This window comes from Delphinapterus leucas, chromosome 15 (genome assembly GCF_059928025.1).
Source record: "Delphinapterus leucas isolate spDelLeu-1000000601 "Yukka" chromosome 15, BTC_Dleu_Yukka2, whole genome shotgun sequence".
Taxonomy (NCBI): domain Eukaryota; kingdom Metazoa; phylum Chordata; class Mammalia; order Artiodactyla; family Monodontidae; genus Delphinapterus; species Delphinapterus leucas.
In genome coordinates, this window is record NC_143143.1 from 87,936,597 (window position 1) to 87,959,723 (window position 23,127).

Genomic DNA, 23,127 nt, shown 5'->3' on the forward strand with positions numbered 1-23,127 from the left:
TGCTTCACGGGACAGGGTCCCCTCACCAGGCAGCCCAGGGCCAGGCCCACCCTGCCGTGGGTCCTGTGGCAGGCTCATTTCCTGCAGACCTACTATGCACTGGGCGCTACAAAGGGGCTCACGGCTGCTCCAGTCAGGGAACAGAAATGCCACCTGTTTCCTGGCTAACAGGTGTGCATCCAGGAGAGGCAGGGCCTCTGTCCCAGGGCCTCGGCCCGGGGCCCCCAGGGGAAGCCGCTGGGTCACAGGCAGGGACACACGGACACGAGGGGAGGGAGGGAGGAGCAGGAAGCGGGGGGGCGGGGGGGGGAGCCACAGAACGTGCCGGAGAGCCGGGGGGCTCCCGCGTATCCTCACCTTGAGTCCTGCTTTCAGGGTCAGCCACCTCATCCCCAAAGACAGAGCAGACGTGAAAGGGGCCCGAGAAGGGCAGTGACATGATTAAAGGCACTTGGGGGGCAGGCAAGATTTTCCAGATTGGGGGAGGGAGGGCAGGAGAGGAGAGAGAGAGAGAGAGAGGCTGAGACGAAAATTGTCGGGAGAGGAGATAAAGCAGGGCGACGAGCACAGGAAGCCGCGTCAGGCCAGAGGGGCCGGACGGGTGGGCGAGCCGCGCTGAGGGCCAGAGAGGCGCCCACCCTGGCCGAGCCAAGGGCAGCTGCGCCGCCTCCCCGGCCTCAGGGCCCCGGGGCTCACGGAAAGGGCAGATGGCAGCACCGACGGGATCCCACAAAGCACGCGAGGCCCTGCTGCACGACCCTCCCAGCCCGCCCTGACCACAGCCCCGCGTCGGGCCCCCCTCGCTCCCAGCCTGCCCAGGAAAACAGAGGTCGCTTCCTGGGCTGAACCCGCTCTGGTCCAGGTCTGAGGGGTTCACCACTGCTGCTCTTTGGGCTGCTTCGGGGCAGAAGCGCTGCCGACCTTTCCGACCCCAGGCCCCAGCTGACATCCCCCTTTGGGGACGTGGGGGTGGGGACACGTGCCCCCTTCCGATGAATGCCGAGGGTGGGCTCAGCCCAACGCCTCCCCAGCTGGGCAGCCAGCCGAGCCGCCTTTGATCCAGGAGGGCACTAATGTGGGCAGGCAGCGTCTCTGGCCCACGGCCTTGGGGACAGGGCTCCCTCTGCAGGTGTAGACGGGGCGCCGGGGGACCCTGAGCTCAGAGGTACACAGCGATACGCGGACAGGCTGGAGGTCACCAACTTGAACGTTGTTAACTGATCTGGGTTTTTTTTTCCAACACTAGGAAAACAGTAGGGTGCTGTCATCCCTCCTCTGCCTCCAGCAGAAATCATCCCTGCGAGTCCCCATTCGGGGTCCCAGCCTCAAGCTCGCCTAAAGCAAACAGAACCGCAGGGGCCTGGACAGACCCAGGGAGGGGGAGACTGGTCCCCACCGAGGGCTTGTGAAGCAGGGCAGGAGACCCTGCCCCAAAGGGGACCCTCTCCCACTCCTCGAGAAACCTTCCACAAACCAAGACCTGACAGGGGTGATGCGAAGACCCCTCCTCAAAGCTGCCCCTCCTCCCACCGTCTGACCCTGACCTGCAGTGTCGGGGGGACACCCCGTGGGAGTGTCCACCTGGGTCGCCCTCGGCTCAGAACAGCCCAGGCCCTGTGCTGGAGCTGGTAGGACTGCTCCCCCGGAAGCCCCCCGCGTCCGGTCCGAGGGGCTACAGTCACGGGAGGGCAGGAGCTGCCCCTCAGCTGCCGAGCAGGCCCAGGGCCTGGGAGGGGGCGTGGACACAGGAAGCGTGATTTAAGGGCCCACATCACCAGCAGGCAGGGGGCCACCCTCAGCAGCACACAGGAGCATGCACAGCCCGGAGGCAGCCCGCGCTCCCCGAGGACACAGGGCAGGCGCCGAGGCAGCGGGAGCAGGTGGCACTGACCTTGGGGACGGCTCCGGCTGGGGCTCCTTCCTGCAAACAGAAGTGCAAGCCTGCTCGCGGGCAGCCCTCCGGGCCGACCCCGTGCACAGCCCAGCTGCCCCCCCAAGCTCCCACAGGCCGGGGGCTGCGTGTGAGGGGCAGGAACGGCCTGCCACCACGAGGGAATCCGGAAGGGGTCACGAGAAGTTCTGAGGCTGCGGCTGCTACCGCCCCGTGTTTATGGACACGCGCTTTCATCAGAACCACCGACGTTAACAAACTTTCAGAGAGGAAGTGTGGAGGAAGCTCCTCCACAATCGACGCTCAGGACAGCTGAGGTCCTTCACTTAATCACACCCACGAAGGCTTTTTCCAGATAAGGTCACGTTCACAGGTTCCAGGGCATGGATGTGTCTTTGCAGGGCAGGTGGGGGCGCACCATTCAACCCACTCCGGCCGCTCCGCCCACTGAGAGCCCTTCCTTGTCTGCAAACAGGCCTGGTCACGGGCACCCTCCCCTCCCCTCTCCTGCAGCCCAACCCATCTCCTCCGCACGCCCCTCCCGCATCAAGCACTCGAGGAGTCGCAGGGTTTGTGACTGGGAGGACCAGCAGGTGCCACCGCGTGTGTCCACCCGACGCTCCAGGGACATGCACGGTTGGACTCTTCTTCCCGCCTCAGGCCAGAGCACCAGCCTCCTGGCCCCACATGGAGCTCCCCTCTCTGTGCCCACCCCACACCCAGCCGCCCTCAGGATGGGAGCCGAGACCAGGGTCAGCAAAAGCGGAAAGCCACCGGCGTCACCGGGTCCCACGGCAGCCCGACCACCAGCATCCTGCCGCTGCCAGCCCCTTGCCAAGCCCCGAGACGCCGTGCTCCGAGCGCCAGCCCAGGCGCCCCCGCTCACCTGAAGGTGAGTCCAGATTTGCTCTTGAGGTTCCGAAGCAGCTCTAGCTGGTTCAGCGGCGGGATCAGTCTGTGGCAGGAGGACAGGTGAGTGGGCCCCCGCCCGCCGGAGCCCCAGGGGCCCTCAGCCCAGCTCTCACGAGCATCCACGTCTCACACGGGGACACGGGCTGTGGCCCGCCCGTCACAGGCAGAAAGAGGGGAGGGGTGCACGGCGGCGGCAGACCCCAGGGAGCCCGGGCCTCCACCTCTGGGGCTGGGGCACTGTCTTCATCCTCTGGGCTCACTCGCCCCGGGGGGCCTCAGCCCTGGGAGTGCACGGGGCCCGGGCCATCCCTAGAGAGGATGCCTGTGTGGGGCCCGTCCTGCACGGAGGACAGGGGCTCCCGCCCTCCCCCTTCCCAATCCCTGAACACCCCCAGGGGAAGCACAGTTGCAAACCCAGCCCCCAACACAGTGGCGCTCCCAGACCCCTCTCTACAGAGCCACTCGCTCTACCAAGGCTGAGTGGGGCCGAGGTCACAGGAAATGATGCGCTGGGCAGAGCCCACAGGGCTGCAAGCGGGCCTCCTGGGCGGCTGGCCCGGCCCCGCTCCGAGCCGCTCTTCCCAGAGGCAGTCACACCTGCCAGGACAGCCGCGCGCCTGGCCCTCCTGCCGGCCCAGCACTCGGTGCTGCGATCACCGGCCGGGAAGCCGAGGGCCGAACAGTCCCTCTGGGGTGCCAGGGAGGGTCTTGTACACCTGGGACACTCCTGGGGAAGCCCAGCTCTCCCACCTCCAGCTGCAGGAGACTCACCCGAGACTCAAGTCCCCACAAGGTCTGGGGACACTTCTGTCCCCAACCCCACCCCACTCCCAACTCTTCCAGTGGATCCTGGCCACCTTAGGCTCTCACAGCTTCCATGCCATCAGTGACGCTGCGTGTTTCCAGGCCCTGGTCTCTGCTTCCTGACCCAGCCCCGCCCGCAGTGACAACCCCGCCTGCTCTCTGACACCCCCACCTGCTCTGTCTGTGACACCCCACCTGCTGTGTGACACCCCACTTACACTTTCACATCCCACTGTCTCTGACACCCCACCTTGCTCTGTGACACCCCACCTGCTCTGTGACACCCCACCTGCTCTGTGACACCCCACCAGCTCTGTGACACCCCACCTGCTCTGTGACACCCCCACCAGCTCTGTGACACCCCACCAGCTCTGTGACACCCCACCTGCTCTGTGACACCCCACCAGCTCTGTGACACCCCACCTGCTCTGTGACACCCCCACCAGCTCTGTGACACCCCACCTGCTCTGTGACACCCCCACATACTCTGTGACACCCCCACCTTCTCTGTGACTCCCCCACCTGCTCTGTGACACCCCCACCAGCTCTGTGACACCCCACCTGCTCTGTGACACCCCACCAGCTCTGTGACACCCCCACCAGCTCTGTGACACCCCACCTGTCTGTGACATCCCACCTGCTCTGTGACACCCCACCAGCTCTGTGACACCCTACCTGCTCTGTGACACCCCATCTGCTCTGTGACACCCCCACCTGCTCTGTGACACCCCACCAGCTCTGTGACACCCCACCTGCTCTGTGACACCCCCACCAGCTCTGTGACACCCCACCTGCTCTGTGACACCCCCACCAGCTCTGTAACACCCCACCTGCTCTGTGACACCCCCACATACTCTGTGACACCCCCACCTTCTCTGTGACTCCCCCACCTGCTCTGTGACACCCCCACCAGCTCTGTGACACCCCACTGTCTGTGACATCCCACTGTCTATGACAACCCCACCTGCTCTGTGACACCCCCACATACTCTGTGACACCCCATTGTCTGTCACGCCCCACCTGCTCTGTGACACCCCACTGTTTGTGACATCCCACTGTCTGTGACACCCCACCTGCTGTGTGACACCCCACCTACTCTTTGACATCGCACTGTCTCTAACACACCACCTGCTCTATGACACCCCCACCTACGCTGTGACATCCCACTGTCTGTGACACCCCACCTGCTCTGTGACACCCCCACCAGCTCTGTGACACCCCACTGTCTGTGACATCCCACTGTCTGTGACGCCCCACCTGCTCTGTGACACCCCACTGTTTGTGACATCCCAATGTCTGTGACACCCCACCTGCTTTGTGACACCCCCACGTGCTCTGTGACACCCCACCTGCTCTGTGACACCCCCACCAGCTCTGTGACACCCCATCTGCTCTGTGACACCCTACCTGCTCTGTGACACCCCACCTGCTCTGTGACACCCCCACCAGCTCTGTGGCACCCCATCTGCTCTGTGACACCCCACCTGCTCTGTGACACCCCCACCAGCTCTGTGACACCCCACCTGCTCTGTGACACCCCCACCTGCTCTGTGACACCCCACCTGCTCTGTGACACCCCCTCCTGCTCTGTGACACCCCCACCTACTCTGTGACACCCCACCTGCTCTGTGACACCCCACCTGCTCTGTGACACCCCCACCTGCTCTGTGACACCCCCTCCTGCTCTGTGACACCCCCACCTACTCTGTGACACCCCCACCTGCTCTGTGACACCCCACCTGCTCTGTGACACCCCCACCTGCTCTGTGACACCCCACCTGCTCTGTGACACCCCCACCTGTTCTGTGACACCCCCACCAGCTCTGTGACACCCCACCTGCTCTGTGACACCCCAACTGCTCTGTGATACCCCCACCTGCTCTGTGACACCCCACCTGCTCTGTGACACCCCCACCTGCTCTGTGACACCCCCACCTGCTTTGTGACACCCCACCAGCTCTGTGACACCCCACCTGCTCTGTGACACCCCCACCTGCTCTGTGACACCCCACCTGCTCTGTGACACCCCCACCTGCTCTGTGACACCCCATCTGCTCTGTGACACCCCTACCTGCTCTGTGACACCCCACCTGCTCTGTGACACCCCCACCTGCTCTGTGACACCCCCACCTGCTTTGTGACACCCCCAACAGCTCTGTGACACCCCATCTGCTCTGTGACACCCCCATCAGCTCTGTGACACCCCACCTGCTCTGTGACACCCCCACCTGCTCTGTGACACCCCATCTGCTCTGTGACACCCCCATCAGCTCTGTGACACCCCCACCTGCTCTGTGACACCCCCACCTGCTCTGTGACACCCCATCTGCTCTGTGACACCCCCATCAGCTCTGTGACACCCCACCTGCTCTGTGACACCCCACCTGCTCTGTGACACCCCCACCTGCTCTGTGACACCCCAACAGCTCTGGGACACCCCACTGCCTGTGACACCCCACCTGCTCTGTGACACCCCCACCTGCTCTGTGACACCCCACCTGCTCTGTGACACCCCCACCTGCTCTGTGACACCCCATCTGCTCTGTGACACCCCCATCAGCTCTGTGACACCCCACCTGCTCTGTGACACCCCATCTGCTCTGTGACACCCCCACCTGTTCTGTGACACCCCAACAGCTCTGGGACACCCCACTGCCTGTGACACCCCACCTGCTCTGTGACACCCCCACCTGCTCTGTGACACCCCACCTGCTCTGTGACACCTCACCTGCTCTCTCACACCCCACCTGCTCTGTGACACCCCCACCTGCTCTGTGACACCCCACCTGCTCTGTGACACCCCCCCACCAACCCCCAAACCCAATTCTGAGCCTCCAGCCTTCTTGAGCCTGGGGACCCCTGTCCCTCCTGTGCACCTGTGTCCAAGCCATCCTGGGCACCGTCACCCGGTGCACAGCACCACCTCCCGCCACACACACAGCCCTGGCTCCAGCCCTCACTCCCTCCTGTCCCCTCCCACGTCCCCGGTGTCCTCCTCTCCCTGGGCCTCCCTGGATGCCCAGTCTCCTCGTGTGATGTGTCCTTGTCCTTCCCCTGCTCACACTGCCCGCTGTCTCCGAAACAGGAGGATCTGTGACCCCCCTGCACCCTTGGCCCTGACCCGCCCCCGCCCACCTGCCAGTCTGGCTTTGCTTTGGTCCCTCCCAACCCCTCCTCTACCCAGCCACGCCCCCTAGCGCCCATCCGAGTGCCCCCTCCGCCAGGCTCACCCCAGTCACTGTCATCTCCAGGGCCAGCAGGGACGGCCCTTCCCCTCTGTTCCCTCTGCCGCCCAAGCCCGGCCAGGCCTGGAACCTGGGAACACTAGCCCTCTCTCTCCCCTCCCCACTCCCCCTCCAGGTCTCTCCTGTCCTCATAGGTCCAGACCTAGCAGGAGGCCTGCGTGGTCAGGTCGGCTCACACCATGGGCGCAGCAGAGCCCCAGGACTGGACACCGGGACAGAGCTGCTCTCCCCACCCCCTTGGCCACCCACCACGGGGCCTGGAACAGAGACCCTGGGCAGCTGGCCCCACTCGGCCGCCACACACGCAGGTCCAGGGTAGGGGCACGCAGTTGGACGCCATGCCTTGGACACACAGAGGCAGAGGACAGAACACGGACGGGCAGGGCCGCGGACAGAGACGTGCAGGCACCACACACGTGAGGGCCACGCACACACAGCCCCAGTCGTGGAGGACGAGGGTGCAGTGGGCGATGGGGTGGGGGACACATTGGGGGGCGTCCCCAGGGGCGGCAGCGGCTAGCCTGGGGTCAGACACCTCCGGAGAACAAGGCCAGCCCCCAGGCCCGGGTGGGGATGGGGTGCTTCCACAGGCATCAGGGGATGGGGGGCTTCTGGAGAAGATGGACCCAGGGGGCCACCGGGTCTGGGAGGAGCCTGTCGGGCTCTGAAGCAGGGTCCCCCCAACTGCCCGGCAGCCTGGAGCCCCAGGGGTCCAGGGCCAGCAGACGGGGGAGGATATGCTGCTCCCACCACCACCCACTGCTGAGCAAAGCCCGTGGGGCCCGTGGCCAACGGTGAAAGGCAGGCACTGCTGGGGCGGAGATGCCGAGGGGTCAGGACCCTCCCGCCCCCAGAGCCTGGCCCTACACTGCCCAGCACGGCACCCTCTTCTCTCCTGGGAGCGGAGGGGTTAACTTCCTAACACGGTTCCCACGCAGGGCGCCACGGGAGGCGCAGCACGGTGCCACCACTCCGAGGGAAGCACAGGGCCTACAAAGGGACCTGGCCCCAGGCACAGGGGCCCTCGTGGAGCAGTGCAGCGCCCCCGTGTGGGCACGGGGCCCCAGACTGAAAGTGCAGCAGGAAGACAGCCGTGCGGGGCAGACACGGTCAGTGGGGCCACACGGATGGACCGCAGGTCCCCTCCGCCCAGGGCCTCACGTCTCCCTCTCGGGGCGGGGGGTGGATGCAGAGAGGGAGACCCCAAGCCCAGAGCTGCCTTCCAGGACCGGGGGCCGCTGGCTGGGGTGCCCCCGAGCAGGGATGGCTGATGCCCCATCTCCACCACCTCTGCACTGGGAGTAAGTGGGGCCCGTGGGGCGGGACCCCAGCCACTGAGACAAGGCAGGAAGCAGACAAGAGACGGAGGACACCTGGACAGACAGATCCAGCACGAGAAAGCAGCTGGTGGGGAGGGGCGGTCGGGAGAGGGAGCCGGGGAGCGAGGAGGGCGCATGTGGCTCCAGGCGGGGCCACAGGCTGGGCGGGGTGGGCTCGGGGGGGCCCCGGAACAGTCCCCAACAGAACAGAACCACACCACACGCTTTCCGCCCATGCAGTCCTACCTGGAGGCCCCGTAGGTTTGAGTTTGCGAGCTTTTTCAAGTGTTTTCACACACACACAAAGGGAAAGGAATGAAAGATTTTAAAAGAACGGGATAAGAAAAAGAAAATGAAAAAAAAATAGTCCAGGAAAGTGGGGGAAACAACAGAACAAAGAAAATTAGCACGAGGGTCAGTCCTGCCTCCGCCGGAGGGCTGAGAGCACAGTGCCTGCAGCAGTTCCGGGAAGCGGGTGGCGCCAGGCCCCCACCACCCCGAAGCTGAGTGTCCCCGAAAGTACCAGCAGGACGGTGCTGGAGGAGGGAGCGGGCAGATCCCGAGAGAGGCGGGTGGCAGGTGGGGACCCGCAGGAGGACCCTGCCCCAGGGGGAGGGCTCCGTGGGTGGACACCCCCAGGGGCAGGTAAGGGGACTCCTCGGGTTGAGAGGCCCCAGGGCTCAGCGTCAGCCCTGAGGTGGGAGGGCGGGCTGGCAGGGCAGCGCCCAGCCCAGGGGCACCTGACCTGCATGGACGCTGGCCAGCCCTCGCCCTTCTCACCTCAGACCTTGTTCTAAGCCGGAGCCTGGCACAGACAAACCCCGGGGGGCACAAGCCGTGCCTGGAAAGCCGCCTGCTGACCACGCGGGCCCCCAGGGAGGCCTCCCCGGCCCGGCCCCCTCCTCTCCCCCTCAGGGCGCCTGGGAGTGTCTGTGCTCTGCCCTGTCGGGACCTCGCTGTGGGGTCTGGGGTGCTCTCCTTCCTTGAGCAGAGACTCTTGCCCTCGCTGGGGGTCAGAGGGTCAAGGTTATCCTTTTGTTTCTAAACACGGGGCCCCCTGGAGGGGCTGCGGTCCCTGGAACCAGCTAGCATTTACCTCCGCAAGCTCTGGGGGGCTGTCGTCACAAGGTTTACACACTATGCACCTGACAGCAAGGACACTAAGCAGGGGGCGGAATGAAGGTGAAAAATAAAAGCCGCAAACTAGAAAACAGAACAAAATTAATCAAATAATCACACACGATTCCTTTTTGAAAAGTACATACATTTTAAAGAAAAAGAAACAAAAAATAATCAAAATGATGAACGACAACCAAAAAATGGGGTTTAAGAACAAAGGGGGCTGCACACAGGCAGTGCTGGGGAGGTGGGGGAGGTACCTGTACATGGGGACGGTCACCGTGCGCTCATAGTACTGCCACGTGGAGTGCAGGTCCGTGCGTGACAGGTTGGTGGCGTAGAACCTCCAGGCGGACTGCGGGGAGGACAGGACGTCAGCTGGGCACTAAGGGGTCCCACCGGCCTCTCCCAGGGCCTCGCCCCTGCGCATCCCCGTGCACGGGGCTCTGGACTGAGGCCCCGTGCTGCTCCCACCCCTTCAGGCCTCAGTAGCCTCTGCAGAATGGAGACGCGGCGGGGTGCTGGGCACAGGTCAAGCACCCGGCAAGTCTGCAGGGAGCTTCGGTTCTTTCCTTCCATCTGCCCTACCTGACGCTTGGAAGCCATCACCCGGCATCGTGGTCACCTTCCTTCCCTCCCCGGGGGACGGGGTGGAGGGCAGAGCCAGGGACAATCGTCCCCACTTTGAGGCCGAGCCCCTGCCAGGTGCGGGCCTGCCCTGTACACCGACCTTGACCCGGCCTGGGCTTCCACTCCTCACTCTGTTTGTTAACTGGGGTAAAATACACATTGAATAAAATTCACCACTTTAAAGCGTGCAATTAACTGACGCTGAGCCCATTCCTGATGCTGTGCAACCGTCCCCTCCAGCCAACCCCACATTTTTACCACCTCAAAAACAAGCGCCCCCAACCCACCAGTGTGACCCCCCGCTCCCTCCTGCCCCCAGCCCGCCACCCCCAATCTGCATCAGTCCCTGTGGGTTTCCCTACTGCAGACACTTCGTAGCGATGGAATCGTAGCGCGTGGCCTCCTGTGTCTGGCCTCCTTCATTTAGCACATTCTCAAGGCCCATCCCTGCTGGAGCCTGCATCCGAGCCTCGTTCTTTTTAAGGCTGAACAATAGTCAGGCGTATGGATGGACCACATCTGTGTATCCTTTCACCCACCAAGGGACATCTGAGCTGTCTCCACCTTTCAGCTCCTGTGAATAGTGCTGCTACAAACACCTGTGTGAAGCTTTTTGGCTGAACATCTGTTTTCAATTCTGTTGGGTGTATACCTAGGAGTGGGATTCCTGGGTCATGTGATATGTTTAACTTTTTGAGGAACCACCAAACTTTTCTACAGTGGCTGCACCATTTCACATCCCCCCAGCAATGTACGAGGATTCTGATTTCACCACATGCTCATCGACACTTTTTAATTTTAGCCCCTCTTGGTGGATGTGAAGCGCTTTTGATTCGCATTTCGTTCATGAAGAATGATGTTGAACATCTTTTTTTTTTTTTTTTTTGCGGTACGCGGACCTCTCACTGCTGTGGCCTCTCCCGTTGCGGAGCACAGGCTCCGGACGCGCAGGCTCAGCAGCCATGGCTCACGGGCCCAGCCGCTCCTCGGTATGTGGGGTCCTCCCGGACCAGGGCACGAACCCGTGTCCCCTGCATCGGCAGGCGGACTCTCAACCCCTGCGCCACCAGGGAAGCCCCTGAACATCTTTTAATGTTCTTATTAGCCATCTGTGTACCTGCTTTGGGGAGATGTCTACTTAAATCCTCTGCCCATTTCTTAATTGGGTTGTGTGTCTGTTTGTTGCTGGGCTGTATGAGTCCTTCATATATTTTGGATACCAGACCCGTATCAGATATATGATTTGCAAATATTTTCTCCCATTCTGTGGGTTGTCTTTTCACTCTCTAAAGAGACGCTATGAACAGTGTCCTTTAACGCATGGAAGTTTTTAATTTTGCTAAAGTCTTATTTATTTTTTCTTTTATTGCTTGTGCTTTTGGTGTCATATCTAAGAAACCAAAGTCATAGAGATTTACATCCATAATTTCAACTAAGAATTTTAGTTTTAGCTCTTACATTTAGGTTTTTAATCCATTTAGAGTTAATTTTGTATTGGTGTGAGGTAAGGGTCAAACTTCACTTCTTTAAAAATGGGTCTCCAGTATCCCAGAACCACCGTCAAAGAGACTGTCCTTTCCTCATTGGATAGATGTGGCACCCAACTATTGAGACTTGTTTTGGCCCAACCCATGGTCTATCCTGGGGAACGTTCCACATGCACTTGAGAAGGATGTGTCCTCTGTGGTTGGTGACACATGTCTAATGACAGATGTCTGCAGGTCTAGCTGCGTCGTGGTTTGTTCAAGTCCTCTGTCTCCTTAGGATCTTTTGTCTGGTTTTTCTACCCTTTTGTTTTTCTTACGTATTTATTTTTGGCTGCATTGGGTCTTCATTGCTGCCTGCGGGCTTTCTCTAGTTGCAGCGAACAGGAGCTACTCTTCATTGCAGTGGCTTCTCTTTGTTGTGGGGCACAGGCTCTAAGCGCATGGGCTTCAGTAGTTGTGGCACTCAGGCTCAGTAGCTGTGGCTCGTGGGCTCTAGAGCACAGGCTCAGTAGTTGTGATGCATGGGCTTAGTTGCTCCGTGGCATGTGGGATCTTCCCAGACCAGGGCTCAAACCCGTGTCCCCTGCCTTGGCATGTGAATTCTTAACCACTGTGCCACCAGGGAAATACCTTTCTACCCATTTTGAAAGTGAGGTATTGAATTCTCCAGGTATTACTGTAGAAATGTCTATTTCATCCTTTAATTCTGTCAGTTTTTGCTTCATATATTTTTAGGACTCTGTTGTTAGTATATAAATCTTTATGACTGTTTATCATCTTTATAAATTGACTCTTATCAATACATAACAGCCTTCTTTGTCTTGACTTGTCTATTTTGTCTGATACAAGTGTGGCCAACCCAGCTCTAGGTCACTGTTTACATGGAATATCTTTTTCCATTCTTTCACTTTCAGTGTATTGTCGTCTTTGGATCTAGTACAGTTGGATAGATTTTTATCCATTCCTCCAATCTCTACCTTTTAATTGGGGAGTTTAATCCATTTACATTTAAAGTAATTACTTATAAGGAAGGACTTGCTTCTGCTGATTTTTTGTTTCTCAATTCCTCCCTTATTGCCTTCTGTAGAGTTTCATTTTTTCCTAGTTATTATTGAGTCCCTTCTCTTTTCCTTTTCTGGTATTTTTTAGTTGTTTTCTTAAGGGCTACCCTGGGATTATGATTAATTCCATCTTAAATCTGTAACAATCTAGTTTGAATTAACACCAACTCAGCTTCAATAGTGAACAGAGACTCTGCTCTTGCGCAGTCCGCCCCTTTTATGTTGTAACTGTTACAAATTACACCCTCTACATTGTGTGCCCAGAAATACAGATTTATGATTATTGCTTTATGCCTTTGTCTTTTAATTCATATAAGGGAAAAAATGAGTTACAAATCAAAAATATAATACTACTCGCTTTCACATTTACCTGTGTAGTTAACTTTACCAGTGTCTGTGTGGCTTGAGTTACTGCCCAGGGTCCTTTCACTTCCGTCTGAAGAGCCCTCTCCAGCATTTCTTGTAGGGCAGGTCTATTAGCTACAAACTCCCTCAGCTTTTGTTTTTATGGGAATGCTGTTATTTCTCTTTTGAAGCATAATTTTGCCAGACCAGAATTCTGGGTCGACAGTTTTTCCTTTGCAGACTTTAAGCACGTCATCCCACTGGCCCCCATGGTTTCTGATGAGAAATCGGCAGTTACCCTCACTGAGGACCCTTGGGCACCAAGAGTCCTTTCTCTCCTGCTGCTTCCAAGACTCCCCCTGTCTGTGGGCTTCAACAGTTTGATCATAATGAGCCCTGGTGTGAAACTCTTTGACTTTATACTACTTGGATGTACAGATTCATGTCTTTCATCAAATCTGGGAAGTTTTCAGCCTTATTTTTTCAGGTATTCTTTTTGCCCAACCCCTCTTCTCTTTCTGGGGCTCCCATTATGCAAATATTGGTACATTAGATGGTATCCCACAGGTCTCATGGGCTCTGCTCATTTTTCTTCACTTGTTCTCTTTCTGCTCCTCAGACTGAGTAGCTTCAACTCACCTGTCTTCAAGTCTGCCAATTCTTCCTTCTGCCTGCTCAGATCTGCTGCTGAACCCTCTAGTGCATTTTTCATTTCAGTTATTGTACTCTTCAGCTCCAGAATTTCTATCTGTTTCCTTTGTATTATTTCTATCTCTATGGACAGTCTCTATTTGGTGAGACATCATTCTTCTGATTTCCTTTAGTTCATTTCCATGGATTCCTTTAGTCTTTTGTGCGTATTTAAACAGCTAATTGAAAGTCTTTGTCTAGTAAATCAAACATCAGGGCTTCTTCAGGGACAGTTTCTATTACTTTTTTTTTTTTTTCCCTGTGACTGGATCACACTTTCTTGTTTCTTTGCATGCCTCACAATTTTTTGTTGAAAACTAGACATTCTGAGTATTGTAATGTGGTACCTCTGGAAGTCAGATTCCTCCCCATCCCCGGAGTTTGTTGCTGCTGCTTGTTGTTGATTGTAGTAGTTTGTTAAGTGACTTTTCTAAGCTATTCCATAAACGCTGTATTCTTCGTTGTGTGTGGTCACTGAAGTGTGCTCCCTTAGTTCAGTGGTCAGATGGTGACTTGACAGACGTTCCCTTAAACCCAAAGAACCAAAGAGGAAGCAAATGCTCTCAGCCTCTGCACACCGGCCCTGTGTTGGGGCACTCCTCCAACATCTGAGAAGGTCACTTACAGCTCTGCCTTAGCCATCACTTCCTGCTTGCACGGAGTCTAAAGATCAGCCTGAAGTGAGCAATTAGTGTCTTCTCCCGTCACTTCTGAGCCTGCATCCAGCACTGGGCATGTGTGTGCCTCCTAGATCCCCCGGTGTATGGGGGTCCTTCCCAAGCCCTAATTCTTCCACGTCTCCTTCCCAAACCTCCGAGCTTCTCAGAGAGGAGGGGCAGAGGGTAGGTGCTGCGTGTTCAGGCCACGCTCCTTCCCTGTGCTACTCAAACCTCTGAACCACACATAGTGCTGTGACTTTATTGTCAATAGTGGGTGGCACTGGGGGGCATTTTTGTTCTTCTTCACACTCTTTTGCATTTAAAAGAAGTAGCCATTTGAAGTTCTTATGGTGAAAGACACAGGCATACATACATACACAAAAGTAGGCTGCACCCAGGGCAAGACCACATCTTTAAAAAAGAAATGCACTTGAGGGGCCAGAGCAGTGTCCAGCCAGCAGTAAAGGCCAGTCAACTCCAAAGGTCCACTGGGTCCCCTGGGCTCTGGGAGGGGCTGCAGGAATGCTGGGCCCATCGGGCAGCCCGTGCTAGGGCCCACACTCTCAGGATGGCTCATGGAGCACTACTGGAGGCCGAGTGGCCACTGTGACCCCCAGTGATGGGGTGGGCATTGTGAGCTGGGGCAGCACAGACATTGCTCTGGCACCTACCTGCGTGGGGAATCTCTGAACCCTGATTCCACAAGTGCAGGATGGGTGTCAGTGCTGTGAAGGGACACCTTGAGGGCACCTGTGACAGCCTGGCCCAGGACCCAGGGCCCACAGAACGCTGGCCAGCACCCGCCTTGCTGCTGCCTGTGCTGTAGCTGCCAGACAGCTGAGGGCATCTAGGCCGGTTCTCAGCACAGACTCGAATTCCCCAACAGGGAGACAGACGCCAAGCAGGGCTCCACTCCAACACCGTGGGCCCAGGCCAGGGGTTCTGCCGGTCTACATGGAGGTCCACGTGGCACTGCATGTGGGGGGCCACCTGGACTCACCTGGATCAGGCCTGCCGCAGGGTTCCGCCTCTTCTCAAAGTGCTTCTGACGATGCTGTTCTTGAACTTTCAGGGCAAAGCCAGACCCCAAAATGCCCTGCAAATCACTGGGGTCAGACGATGCCCCAGGGACCACAGCCCCACACAGTTCCTCAGGGTCAGACCATGTCCGGGGGACCGCACCCCCACCCCACCCTTGCCTGCACACTTCTGGCTCCACCTTCCTGCCTCCTCAGCCCCCAGTGCCAGGAAACAGGCTGGGGGGAAAGACTTGGATTTGGGGTAAAGGGAATTTCAGGCTTACAGGAGCCTGGCAGGGCCCACTCTGAACACATCTCGGCCCAGAGATTAATCCTCCTCCCCAATTTGTCCACACTGGAGTGAGTGGAGGGGTGTGGTCCGGGGTCCCAGAGAAGGGCCACCAGGAGAGCAGCATCGCCAGCCCCGCCCCCCACAGCTGCGGGTAGAGGGTTAACAGGGCCCTTGCCTCTTCTGAAGGAGACCTGACGGAGCTGTGTCACCATACAGCACCGCTCCTGGTCACAAGGACCCGACTGGCCAATCCCACAAGGCTGGGAGGTGCTGACGGTGACCCACAGACACGGGTCAGAAGGTACAGCCTGGGGCGGCACATCCACTCCTGGGGGCTGTGGACCTGCTGGGAGCCCTGCCCCTGCCCCACATGGCCCCGAGGGCAGCTGTGGTCACCAGGGGAGCCCAGACCCCGTCCCCAGCAAAGGCAGGAAGGGGCAGGACTCACAGCAGGAAGAGCGAAGAAGGAGACGCCAATGAGGGTAAAGGTTGCCGCCAGGAGCCTCCCGTTCCAGGTCTGGGGGTACTTGTCCCCGTAGCCAATGGTTGTCAGGGTGATCTGCAGACAGCAGGCCCCGTCGCTCAGCCAGGCCGGACAGTGGCCGCCTGGAGGCCCGCAACCCGAGCCAGACCCTCCTCCTGAGGCCTCAGGGCAGCTGGACAGAACCCCCGCCATGCCGCCCTCCCAGGGCCCGAGAGGCCAGGGTCACTGTTGGCTGCCCTTCCCCCCTCAACGATCACATCCACTCTCGGAACCTCTGCTCCTTCCCTGTGGGCTGGGAGTGGGGGTCAGCCAGGGGCCAAGAGGCTAGGAGAGAGCCAGGGGCCTGAGAGGTGACAGTGCCGGGGGACCTTCCAGGGACGCGGAGAGGGTCGTGTGGGCCCTTCGGAGGGTGGCTTGCAAGCTGAGGCCAGGAGAGCGGGAGGGGCCGGGGGTGGGGCTGGAGGAGGCGACAGGAGGGGCAAGACTGGAGAAGGAAAAGGCCCCTCCCCAGGGTGTGGCAGGCAGGGCTGCGTGTTTAGAATTGCTCTGCAGTGGGGAGCTGGCAAGGAGGAAGTGGGGCCCGGACGGGCCTTCCCAGGAGCCCAAATGAAGGGGCCGTTTTCAGGTAGCTCCCACAAAACCTGCCAAAGTGGAGGCTCAGGCCTGGTGTGCAGGACCACCAAGGCCACACACACAGGCAGGTTCGGAGGCTCAGGGCAGACCATGTGGCCGGCTGCGCTGGGAGGTGGGCCCAGGCGGGCCCTGAGAGGGGAGGTCTTAGCCAAACAGCGGGAGGGGCCGAGGTGTGAGCAGGAGAGGGGACTGGGCCTCGGCGGCCCTGGCCAGGCGGCGGACAGGAGCAGAGCTTGCTCCTCGGGGGACTCGGACAGCAGGGTCAACTGGCCCCCGCACCAGAGGCACAGACATCTCTCACCATCCACCCACCGTCCACCCTGGGAATCCATCCCCCGGGACTCTGGGGTCATGCAGAGAGTCCACCCAAAGCCCACTGTGCAGTCTGAGGAAAGTCTGCAAAACGGGGCTGAATAATCATGGCTTCGCCAGCAGGGACTTCTGTGCCGGTCACCTGTGAAATCACAGCCAAGGCATTCGGGCCTGCATAGAAGGTTCTGGGAAGGCGCCAGCGAGCTGGGCGTAGGTAACAGGGAGCTGGGTGGAGCGAGAAGGACACTCGCTTCTCACCAGAAACCTCCCGGTGATTGGGCTCCTCTATTCGACTGCTTTCAATAGAAACTAAACACATTTTAAAGACGTAAAATACTTAAAATCACGACCCCCCCCCCAAAAAAAAGCTTGGCAGTGCGAAAAGGAAAGGCTGTGAAAGGACACAAGCTGAGGGCGAGGGCAGCGAACCGGGCAAGACAGAGGCCGATGCGGGCCTGACTCAGGGCCAGGAGGTGGGGAGAAACCCAAGGGCTCTCGGGGCTCAAGGAGAGGCCCCCAGACCTGGCGCTGATGTAGGCACAGGGCGCGCAGGGCAGGACGGCGAGTCTGTGCCAGGGCACCCGCACCCGCCCCAGGACTGCACACCCATGTCCTCTCCACGCCGGCGAACACTGGAGCAGCGAGAGGGGAGACGCTTCCCCTCCTGCCCACCCACCAGCAGCCGGGCCTGTACCCCCCATGCCTGGCCCTACTCTTGGGGACCCCAGAGCTGGTCAGAAAGCCTCCCACGGGGCAAAGACTTCCTAAAAATTCCGTTATCCCCAGACAGAGAGAAGAAGAAAGTGTATCCCTAAAACAAAGAGTCTTGAAAACGAGACCAAAATCACAGAGTCAGGTGGAAGACACCTCCCAGGATGTAGGCAAAGGGAGGAGGAATCTAGACAGGACACATTCCACGGTCCAGCGGTCTCACCAGCGGCCTCGGACCCCCGGGAAGAAGGGAAGGAGGAAGCTGGAACTTTTGAAGCCGCAAAGGGCACCAGCCTCCTGGAAGGAAGCCCCCCACTCCACAGGGCCCACGTTCCAGAAGAGCGTCAGGGAGGGAGGGGCCCGGCCGCCAGCGGGAGCGTGGAATTGGGGCACCTTCAGACACGCACGTCTCACAAAAACTTCTTCCCTCAGAAGATTGTGACCTCCAAACCGAGGGCAGACTGGGGGTGGTGCTGGGAGACTCGGCACTCGGGGGCCCAGCATTTGGGGGGGCCCAGCCCTCAGGGGTCAGCGTTCACGGCCGGCGCTCGGGGGGCTGGCTTGAGCGCGCTGCAGTGGGGGGACTCCCCCAACGCCAGTGAGGCCCCTCCGAGGACCCCAGGCCCACAGAGCAGAAGAAAGGGGGGCTCGGGCAGGACGCTTTCCGAGAAGGACAGGGAGGCGGAGGGAGCTAATCGCACCCTAGCACAGAACAAAGTGAGCCTCTGAAGTCTAAAGTTCACAGGGGAGGGAACTCCCTGGAGGGTCAGTGGTTACAACTCAGCGCTCTCACTGCCGAGGGCCTGGGTTCAATCCCCGGTCGGAGGGCTAAGATCCCGAGAGCCGCGAGGCGCGGCCTAAAATAAAGTGAAAATAGAGCTCACAGAGGAAACCCCGTGTAGGTGGGGAATATGCAGATGGGTTCCCCCGTCTCCTGGGGGGGGGGCGCCAGAAGGGGGGGATGGGAGCGGGGGCACGTTTTCACTGTAACACTCATGCACTATTTGGCGTGTTTAAGATTTTGATTCAGTTCTTAAAGATGGGGAGGCCCCCCCGGAGGGCCTGGGCAGGGCAGACCGAGAGAGCGGCCAGGCCCGGGCTGTCCGCACAGAGGCCGGACGCACAGCGGCTGTGGGCTCTGATGCGCGGCTCCCGGTGCCCGGGCCTCAACTCCCCTCTCCTGCCGAGCCCCACCCCGGCCAGGCTCCCGCTTCCCACGTGGTCGCTAGAGGGACACAGACTCCGGGCCTCGTGGCAATTAACACAAGAACTACAAGTAAATTGCTTTCCGGCTTAAACGCCGGGAGAAAGCAGGCGTCCCTCTTGCCAGCGACTGGATTTGCAGCATCTGCCCCAGGTCACATGGTCCTCGTTTTCGGAACTGGGTCTGGGATCCCAGGAGACAATGGGCTCAAACCTCCCACGGGACCCTCCACCGACCCCCGGCCCAGTGCCCCTGGGCTGAGTGTCCAGTACCCCCAGGAAGGGCTCACAAAGGAGGGCACTCACCAGGCCCCACCAGAGCGCGTCCGCGTAGGTGTCAAAGTGATCGTTCTCCCCCTTCTCCGCCAAGTACACCAGAAACGAGGCCAGGATGAGACAGAGGAAGCCAATGTACCAGGCAGTGACCAGCTCCTGAAAGAGGCACATCACAGCCGCTGGGCCAGCGTCCAGCCCGACTCTCCCCCGGGAGCACGAGGCCCCGCCTGCCGGGAGGTTTGCTGGGCGCCGCATCCCCCGGGCTTCAGCGGGTGGGCACCCCTCCCGAGAGCCGGCCGCAGAGCCCCAGCAGCCCCGATCCTGGGGCAGGCAGGAGGGGGAGCGCGTTTTCCAGTTCCAGCCCCGGGTGGTCCCACACCTATATACCTCACCCCTGGAGGACGGTGGGTAGGGATGGCTCAGCGCCACATCCACCCAGGAAGGGAGTGTCCCCGGGCGGCCGTCAGCCCGTCAGGCTGGAGAATCTTGGGCTGCTGGGACCCTACCCCAACTTGCCTGAGCCTGGGGGAGACACCCCGACTGAATGCCCTCCCTGGGGGTCCAGCACCTCAGCACCCTGAGGGGCGACCACCCTCTCTGTCCTGCCAGCCAAACCCCAGCCTCTGGGCTCAGACAGGAAGGGTAGTGGGGAAGGGACTCTTGGGCCAATAAGCCCACCCACAAGAAGACAGCCTCTTGGCAGAGCCTGCCAGGGCGGGGTCTGGGCGGGCAGGGCCCCTGGCAACACAGGGACGGGATCTGGACGGGACATGGGGCTGCAGCCCCCTTGCGGGTCCCACGGCCAGCGGCCACCGCAAGCCTCAGCCTAAATGGGCAGGAGCCTGCGTGCTGGGGGGCAGGAGCCTGGGTGCCGGGGGGCAGGAGCCTGGGTGCTGGGGGGCAGGAGCCTGGGTGCCGGGGGGCAGGAGCCTGGGTGCTGGGGGGCAGGGGGTGCTGATCCGGCACAGCCCCCCAACCAAGGAGCGAGCCGGCTCCGGGGCCCAGAGGGACCAGACCTGGCAGACAAGCTGGAGAGAGGAGGAAGACGGTCAAGTCATGGGAAGACGCCCAGAAGAAACGAGGGGCTGGGTCCTGCCTGCTCACCTTGCTGTGCGCGTAGACCACGGAGCCCAGCAGCTTCCAGGTGCCGCCGCGCCGGTCCATACGGATCATGCGCAGGATCTGCAGGAAGCGCAGGCTGCGCAGCGCCGACGTGGCGAAGACGTTGCCCTGGGAGCCGGCGGCCAGCACGGCGATGGACGCAATGAGCACCATGACGTCTGCGGGGACAGCGGAGGAGCTTGGGCCGGCCCCCTGCCGCGCAAGGGCAGCCCCCCACCAGGGCCCCGGGAGGACGGACAGACGGAAGCACACAAAGTGCTGGCGTGGGCCTGGCTCCACTGTCCGCCCAGCCAAGCCCTGCCCTGGGCACGGCCGCCCGACACCTCATAACCATGGGCTCTGACACCAAGAGGGCAGGTGACGAGAAACTTCCAGAAGGAGCCGATCCTGCAGCCCTGCCTGCCCCCACCTGCAGCGGGCCTCACCGATCACACAGAAGGGCTTCCGCGCAAACTTGAGCCGCCCCCTCCAGCCGCGGTACCGGCAGCAGCAGCCCGCAGCCCAGATCCGCACGAAGTACTCCACGCCGAACACCACGATGGTCACGATTTCCTGCAGGGGAAGCCACAGCTGAGCCACTGCCGGCTCAGCTGGTGGGGGGGGGGGAAGGGGAGAGTGCTGTGTAGCTGGTGTGCGAGTGGGGACCCCGTCCTGTGTGGCTGGTGTGCGAGTGGGGACCCCGTCCTGTGCAGCTGGTGTGGGAGTGGGGACCCCGTCCTGTGTAGCTGGTGTGGGAGTGGGGACCCCGTCCTGTGCAGCCGGTGTGGGAGTGGGGACCCTGTCCTGTGCAGCCGGTGTGGGAGTGGCGACCCCGTCCTGTGTAGCTGGTGTGCGAGTGGCGACCCCGTCCTTTGCAGCTGGTGTGGGAGTGGGGACCCCGTCCTGTGTAGCTGGTATGGGAGTGGGGACCCCGTCCTGTGTAGCTGGTGTGGGAGTGGGGACCCCGTCCTGTGTAGCTGGTGTGCGAGTGGGGACCCCGTCCTGTGCAGCTGGTGTGCGAGCGGGGACCCCGTCCTGTGCAGCTGGTGTGCGAGCGGGGACCCCGTCCTGTGCAGCTGGTGTACGAGTGGCGACCCCGTCCTGTGTAGCTGGTGTGGGAGCGGGGACCCCATCCTGTGCAGCTGGTGTGCGAGCGGGGACCCCGTCCTGTGCAGCTGGTGTGCGAGCGGGGACCCCGTCCTGTGCAGCTGGTGTGCGAGCGGGGACCCCGTCCTGTGCAGCTGGTGTGCGAGCGGGGACCCCGTCCTGTGCAGCTGGTGTGCGAGTGGGGTCCCCGTCCTGTGCAGCTGGTGTGCGAGTGGGGACCCCGTCCTGTGTAGCTGGTGTGGGAGTGGGGACCCCGTCCTGTGCAGCTGGTGTGCGAGTGGGGACCCCGTCCTGTGCAGCTGGTGTGCGAGTGGGGACCCAGAGGGCAGAGCCGATGGAGGGTCTCAGGTAACTGCCAAGGGGGCGGGGCTCCCATGCCCGGGGGCGGGGCTCCCATGCCCAGGGGCGGGGCTCCCATGCCCAGGGCAGCCCCAGGACACAGCGCAGGGCAGGCAGGGGTGGAGGGCTCCCCAGAGGTGCGTCAGCTTCCCTGGGGCCCCATATACCTCCATCACCAACAGCAACACAGAAATTACCTGTGGTTGCCATGGCGCCTGCCCCACCGATCACGGGGTTGCTGTGAGCTTCCCAACCCCCAGCCCACGCCCACATCTGCCAGGGAACACCCCACACTATGGGGTGGAGGGGGCCCCCGGGGCCCTCAGGCTCTAGTGAGAACAGAAGGCGGGAAAGGGGGTGGGGACGGGGGCGCGCTATCAGGCACTGTGACGACACAGGGAGAGGCCAGCCTAGGCTGGAGGGTAACAAGGTGCCGGGGGTGTTCGGGGGAGGGGCGGGTGGGGGCTGAGGATGCGGCAGCATCACCAACGTGGGGGGGAAGCTGGGAGGGACCCAAGGGCTACCAGGAAGAGCAGGGGCCATGGGTGCCTGGAGGACGGGGGTCCCTGCCGGTGGGCGTCTGGGAGATCAGACCAACGGGACCGGGGACAGGCTGCCGCCCACGGGCTCCGCCGCCATCAGGCCCGTCTGCGCCGACCCGCGGGACCCACCAGGATGTAGAGCGCGCCCTCCGAGCTCTTCTCGTACTCCTTGATGGTGGAGAACACAGACAGCACGAGGCAGGAGAAGACCAGCAGGAACCTGGGGGCCGGAGCAGAAGGCGGTCAGCCAGGCCAGGCAGCCAGCCGGCGCGGAAGGCGCAGGGCAGGGGCACGCGGCAGCCCAGGGCTCCACGGTGATGCCTGGGCCCAGCTGCTCTGCAGGACGCCCACCACACTCCCCCCGCTGCCCCCACCAACGTCCCTCGCCAACGTCCAACGTCCCTCTCAGAGGGACCACAAACGGGGGACACTGCCTTCCGTGCCGCTGGGCAAACAAGAAATGAGTGAACCGCACAGCCCGTGCCCACACAGGGCACCCCGTACGCAGTCACCCCTCTCCTCATCCACAGCTGTTTCCTCACCAGGCCCCGAAGTAGACACTTCCTGTCTCCCGACTCACACCAGCCTCACACACACCGTCCCAGCGACCTTGGCCGCCGGACCTGTGTCTGCAGGCGGTGCTGGCGGGGGCACTAACGGAGCCGATGGGCAGGAGGTGTCCAGCCAGAGCAGACAGGGCGGGGCTGGGGTCCCAGGGAGCAGAGCCCCTGAGGGCTGAGGACAGCGTCCAGGCCTCCTGAGGCACAGAGCGCCTGGTACGGGAAGCTGGGCAGGGACCCCACACCACGGCCCTCCCACTTCATCACCACTGGGACACCCCCATCACCCCAAGGAGTCGAGACCACCATCCTCCGTGGTAGTAGTGGAGGAGGGGAGATGAGACCCTTCAGAGCCAAAGCCGCGTGGTCCAACCTCAGCCGGGCCA

General features: G+C 61.0%; 1 protein-coding gene across 8 annotated transcripts in view; it reads right to left on the bottom strand.

Annotated features, from left to right (window-relative positions):
* KCNQ2 (potassium voltage-gated channel subfamily Q member 2) overlaps window positions 1-23,127 on the bottom strand; it is a 50,236-nt gene that overhangs the window by 13,097 nt on the left and 14,012 nt on the right. For 6 of the 8 annotated variants that reach the window (XM_022597504.2, XM_089897189.1, XM_022597500.2 and 3 more), the window contains exons 2-11: window positions 22,311-22,401; window positions 20,640-20,766; window positions 20,197-20,372; window positions 19,123-19,248; window positions 15,922-16,032; window positions 15,163-15,258; window positions 9,551-9,645; window positions 8,418-8,447; window positions 2,778-2,846; window positions 1,892-1,921 (exon numbers count right to left, since the gene is read on the bottom strand). In XM_022597504.2, coding sequence (XP_022453212.1) covers window positions 1,892-1,921; window positions 2,778-2,846; window positions 8,418-8,447; window positions 9,551-9,645; window positions 15,163-15,258; window positions 15,922-16,032; window positions 19,123-19,248; window positions 20,197-20,372; window positions 20,640-20,766; window positions 22,311-22,401 — 951 coding nt within the window. The remainder of the gene's footprint in view (window positions 1-1,891; window positions 1,922-2,777; window positions 2,847-8,417; window positions 8,448-9,550; window positions 9,646-15,162; window positions 15,259-15,921; window positions 16,033-19,122; window positions 19,249-20,196; window positions 20,373-20,639; window positions 20,767-22,310; window positions 22,402-23,127) is intronic. The other 2 variants (XM_089897190.1, XM_022597501.2) reach the window with 1 other exon arrangement.